We start from the raw sequence: 6,000 nt of genomic DNA on the forward strand, positions 1-6,000 counted from the left end.
ACAGACTATAGCAGAAACCAAATAGGGAAGAGTTCAATTGTCTGTTTCACAGATGCTTAAACCATCATTCGCCGACTTTTAGATATTCAATGTGGCCCGGTAAATGAATTTCCTGCATGAACTGTGTTTGAAATCAACTGTAGACAGGAAGTTCGCGTATTCTACAAATACTAATTAAGACGATCAATGTTAACATGTTTCAAGATTAGTCACGACAATTAAAAAAAAATGCAAACGCTGCAAATCTGAAACAAAACAGAAAATATTGGGAACGGTCAACCGGTCAGGCAGCATCTGTGGAAAGAAAACTGTGGAGTTAACGTTTCAAGTTGAAGACCTCCCCACCAGGAGAACTTCATCGCCATAACTTGGCTATTGTCATTGTTTTTTAAACATTTAATGCAGCCCCAAGTGAATAACTTCTACAAAAATCAACTACAATCCACCTGTATAAACCAAACTCATTGAGCCTGACTTAATTCGTCGGCAGGTCGTTCACCCAAACCTGCTCAGAAAAAGCTCAAAATCGCGTTTTAAAAACCCCCTTTGCATGATATGATTGCGTGCGGTTGTAATACTTGACTCACAGCGTGTGTCCGCACACATTCACCATCAGTTTGAGAGAAGGGTTGCGATATTTCGTGGTTTTACACCTAGGACAACCCTGATCATCCATCCTTCCCAGTCCCTTAGAAACGGCGCAGCAACAAAACGCCTCCGACTGCAACTCTCGGCACTTCACAAAGGGCCCGGCGACAGCGGAGGGGTGATTGAAGAACACCAAATTGTCTGCTGTTTGCTGGCTCGTGTGTTTGCTAATAATATAGTTTACAATTTCCTGATGAAAATAAACGCGTGACTATTTTGTATTTGTCCATTCCCCCAATACAATTTAAATATGCGTGCCATTGTTACAGCCCATGTTTATCTAACTTTGCAATCGCCACCACCTGAACAAATACAAACATCTTGTTGAATGTGTCCTTGTCTGTATACAGAGAGAATTATCCAGCACCACAAGGCGTTTTGAATGCTCAATTAAACCAATTCAAATCTACTTTCTAACATTTGCACGTGAGGCGCAGCTGTTCAATTTATAATCGATGTTATTACAATGGAAGGATTAAGAGGTCCACTTGAACGAGGATTGATTCGGACTACATTTTGTTCTCATTGTAAAGTTTGCTTGACTTATCTACTTTTTTTTAAATTTCCATTACGATAGTTATATGTTGAATTATTTATTTCCATATTATGCACCTGCATTTTTCATATGGTATTAACTGTATACATATGCTGAAATTATAGGTCAACAATATACCTTCTCAACCTTGACTTTATCAGCATTTTACTGGGAAACTGCCTCCAAACATTAAAATGAATATCATCATTAATTAATTTCAACTGAAGTCAGTTGATGGAGCAATTGAAAATAATATCAATTTTTCCCACACCTGGAGTATTGCATATAGTTTTGGTCTCCTAATCTGAGGAAGGACATAGAGGGAGTCCAGAGAAGGTTCACCAGACTGATTCCTGGGATGTCGGGACTTTCATATGAAGAAAATCTGGATAGACTCGGCTTGTACCCACTAGAATTTGGAAGGTTGATGGGGGATCTTATAGAAACTTACAAAATTCTTAAGGGTTGGAATGCTAGATGCAGGAAGATTGTTCCCGATGTTGGGGAAGTCCAGGTCACAGTTTAAGGATAAAGGGGAAATCGTTTAGGACTGAGATGAGAAAAAACATTTTTCACACAGAGTGGTGAATCTCTGGAATTCTCTGCCACAGAATGTAGTTGAGGCCAGTTCATTGACTATATTGAAGAGAGAGTTAGATGTGGCTAAAGGGATCAGGGGGTATGGGGAGAAGGCACGAACAGGATACTGAGTTGGATGATCAGCCATGATCATATTGAATAACGGTGCAGGCTCGAAGGGCCGAATGGCCTACCCCTGCACCTAATTTCTATGTTTCCAAGAAGAAAATCATTGCCATTTCATTCAAAGTGAATCTAATACTGGAATCATACCGTGGTTAATTGTTCCACTCGCGATACTCTGCTCGTATATTACACCTTCACCAGTCCTTCAGCCACATTTCAAGATTATAAGAACTTGCCTTGCTGTGTAAATAAATTGTCTTTTAGCAATAACATTGCATTTGTAGTCTTTAGTTACAGACCCTCATGTTAATATGTCATTTAATGGTTACCAAAACACTTTGAAGTGAAGAATGTCTATTAAATTTCCACTTTACCTATATTAAGGCAATGAAAATAATCTCATCTTCCCCTTACCAGAATATATTGCCTGTAATCTAACTCACAGCAAGTTCTCTTGCCATTACTCATTGTTCACCTACTGCCTTTGACAAAATTTCATTATAGAAATGTCATCCTTGTTTTCAAATCTTTTCATACTCTTCAATGCATTACATACAGTTGCATGGGTTTTGTTGGGTTAGAGTTATAAATGTTTTATAAATTGCAGATAGTAGCAATGTTACAAAATTTTGAGATTTTAAAAATCAACTGCAATTTATCTCATCAGATAAAGCCTAAAAAGAAGTTTAATTTGACACCTAATTCACTTTCATATCTTCAGTATTAAATAAGTCATGGCCATTTTCATACTCTGAAATTAGCATCTTGTTCCCTATTGCTTTTGCATTGACTTAATACAAAAGCTGTGATCGAGGACAGTCAAAAGCCCATAACTTTCTTAAAAATTAAGAGAACTGAATGAAATTTTCAGTTATTATAGATTGAAGCATTCTGAAACAAATATAAAACATCTTACTTCGATGACCTGAAATTAAAGCAGATAATTAGTTAATTACCTGATTGTAGTCAATTACAAAATTGACGGTTGTGATGGAAATAGTAATAAACATCCAGACTGCCTTGAAAATTCAAAAATGTGATATTCTCAAGATCAGAACTTTAATATTATTGTATTATATGCCGTAAGTCCATAACAGATAGGTAAATAAATTACAATTTCTAGCAATAGACCAAGTCTTTATGGAGAAGATCAGTTGCTAGCTGGTACATTGGCATATCAGTAGCATCATCATACTCCTCGGATTGTAACCAATAAGCAACTCTGTACACCTTGTTTATCCTCAACTTTTCAATGTTGGCATTGTGAAATACAGGCTTTTGCTTTTCAAACCACGCATGACATGCCTTTCTGCCCACTACTTTCCCATTAAGAATGTCCTGTAGATTCCATTTCTTAAGAAAAATATATATTTTTTAATAGCCTAAGTATCCAAATAACAAACTACTCCCACAAGAATCTCACTGTCATGAATTCATATGCCAGATGGAAGGAATTTGATGTTTAATTCCCATAAATTAATCTAGAAACATCCACTCGATATAATCAACATTTTTATTTTTTTGCACAATACATGGGACTAAAACTGATATTTAGTATAAAAATATTGACTATGGGCAGACAATAACACAAAATATAGACGATTTAAATGCTTTTATGACATGATTGGCCAAAAAAAAGAGCATTTAAATCACCTTGCGTGGGTTTTTCAGGAATGCGATCGATTGGAACATTGCATTTGGGTTGAATTTGAACCCCATATCGGCAAGAAAAACACTGCCGGTTCGTATGGGGCCCGAATCACATTTTCGCAGCGTTAAATTTGATTAAAGCCATCCCAAGAAGCAAGTTTATATGTAAAATAGACGACTTACCCGTTGTTTTGCCCCGTTCATACGATCCGTCATGCTGTAGGCGTTGAGAGCTTTAGAAGTAGCTTTTTATTTTAATCAAATGATTAAATTGTCTCGCGATTAAAATTTTTTTTAAATCGGGAACGGAAGTAGTCTCGACGCCCCCCCCCCCAAAGGCACCAAAGTCGCGCACACGGCCAGTGGCAGAACTGCAGAACTGCAACGCCGCTGAAGGTAAGTTTTGTAACATCGCTACAGATAGCCTAGTAAGATGACACAGGGAAAATCTGTGGCAAGACAATATCACGTTTAAGAAAGTAGATTTAAGATGCAATTTAATTGTCACATGTACCAATTAAGGTACAGTGAAATTTGAGTTACCATACAGTCATATCAAGTGAGAAAAGCAACAATACACAATTCAACCACATAAAATAAACCACATTTAACATTTCTCACTGTGATGGAAGGCAATAAAGTTCAGTCATCTTGTAAAGTCATGAGTGTTCACTCGTGGACGGGGCTGAACCCTCCGCACTTGCCGTTGCGGACGGTCCGCTGTTCAAGCCCTCTCATAGTGATGATCGAAACTCCGACGTTGGGACGGATCGGACCACTCCGCAGCATGGAGCTCCCGAGTTGGCCGCTTCTTACCGGAGACCGCTGCTTCACGGTGTTAAAATTCACAGGCCCCGCGGTCGGAGCTCCTACACTGGCGACCCTCGGCAAAAGATCCCAGGCTCCACGATGGTAAGTTTGCGCCGTTCCCACGGCTTGAAGCTCCCGGCCGGTCTCCAGGAAACGGAGATGCGACACGGAGAGAAATCACATCTCCGTCAAGGTAAGTGACTGGAAAAACTTTCCCCTCACCCCCCCCCCATACCCCCCACATAAAACATACTAATAGATATTAAAACAAACATTCAAGACATACTTAAAATAATATAAACAGAGAAGGGACGAGACAGACTGCTGGCGAGGCGGCCATTACGGGCGCCACCCAGTAGCAGAGAGTACATAAAATGAGGTTTATTTGTCAGAGGCACAGGTACAATCAGGTACAGGTACAATACAACAGCTTCCCAGACACTTAAACAGACAAAACACAAAGAAATATATACATACATTTTAAATAAATTCTACGACAGTTGAAAAAGCAACAAAAAAGATCTGCGCAACAAAGAAGACAATAGTAGTAAACACAATTAGGAAAACTAAACAAGTCCATGGTAGTGTAAGAGTTTGTTTAGTTTAGTTTAGTTTAGAAAATACAGAATGGAAACAGGAGCTTCGACCCACCAAGTTGATACCAACCAGCAATCCCTGCACACTAACACTATCCACCACACACTGGGGACAATTTACAATTTTACCAAATACACTAACTTATAAACCTGTATGTCTTTATGGGAGGAAACCAAAGCACCAGAGAAAATTATGCAGGTCACGGGGAGAATGTACAAACTCCATACAGACAACACCTGTAGTCAGGATTGAACCCGTGTTTCTGGCACTGTAAGACAGCATCTCTACCGTTGTGCCACACAGGTACTCAATGTTCTGTTGTTGAGGTGAGCTGAGGATTGTGTGGATTGGTTCAAATACCTTTTAGTTGTAGGAAAATAGCTGTTGCTGAACCTCATGGTGTGTGAATTCAGGCTTCTGCATCTCCTGCCTAATTGTAGCAGCAAGAGAGGGCATGGTTGAGTTCCTTGATCTAGATGCATTCGATGGAGGGTGGGCCGATAATGGACTGGGCTGAGTTTACCCATCTCTGAGGCCTCTGACAGTCCTGTACATTAGAATTGCCATACCAAGCTATGATGCAACCAATCAGCATACTTTCTACAGTATACCTGCAGTGACTTGCCAAATCTCTTTAAACTTCTAAGAAAGGAGAAGCACTGGTGCACCTTCCTCATGATTACATCTATATGCTGTGCGCAGGACAAGTCATCCAAGATGTAAACACCCAGCAATTTGTAGCTCCAAACTCTCTCCACCACCTGTAGTTTAGCCTGCCTGGGACAAAACATCAATACACCAGATGTACCAAATCACATTTCAGGTTTTGATAATGAACTTTCCACAGGATTATTTTTTTAATGAAATGCATAATACAAGTACAAAAATGAGATTGAGGTGGTTTTGAAATCATTTCATGATCTACAAAAAACATGTTAGATGTTTTACATCAATTGTGAAAGATTACATACTTATTGCATTGCAAAGTCACCAATCCTATCCATTGTGAACAGGGCACATTTTGTTGGAAAGAGAAGGCTGTGGGACAGACAGGC

The 6,000-nt window shown here is 39.2% G+C and overlaps 1 protein-coding gene across 1 annotated transcript in view; it reads right to left on the reverse strand.

The window, feature by feature from the left end:
* Positions 1–742, reverse strand: part of mnat1 (MNAT1 component of CDK activating kinase) — a 105,116-nt gene extending 104,374 nt beyond the window's left edge. The window contains exon 1 of the mRNA XM_055640319.1: positions 588–742. Within this exon, the coding sequence (XP_055496294.1) occupies positions 588–676 (89 nt within the window). The 5' untranslated portion in view covers positions 677–742. The remainder of the gene's footprint in view (positions 1–587) is intronic.
* Between the last annotated feature and the right edge of the window lie 5,258 nt (positions 743–6,000).

Source organism: Leucoraja erinacea, chromosome 9, assembly GCF_028641065.1.
Source record: "Leucoraja erinacea ecotype New England chromosome 9, Leri_hhj_1, whole genome shotgun sequence".
Taxonomy (NCBI): Eukaryota; Metazoa; Chordata; class Chondrichthyes; order Rajiformes; family Rajidae; genus Leucoraja; species Leucoraja erinaceus.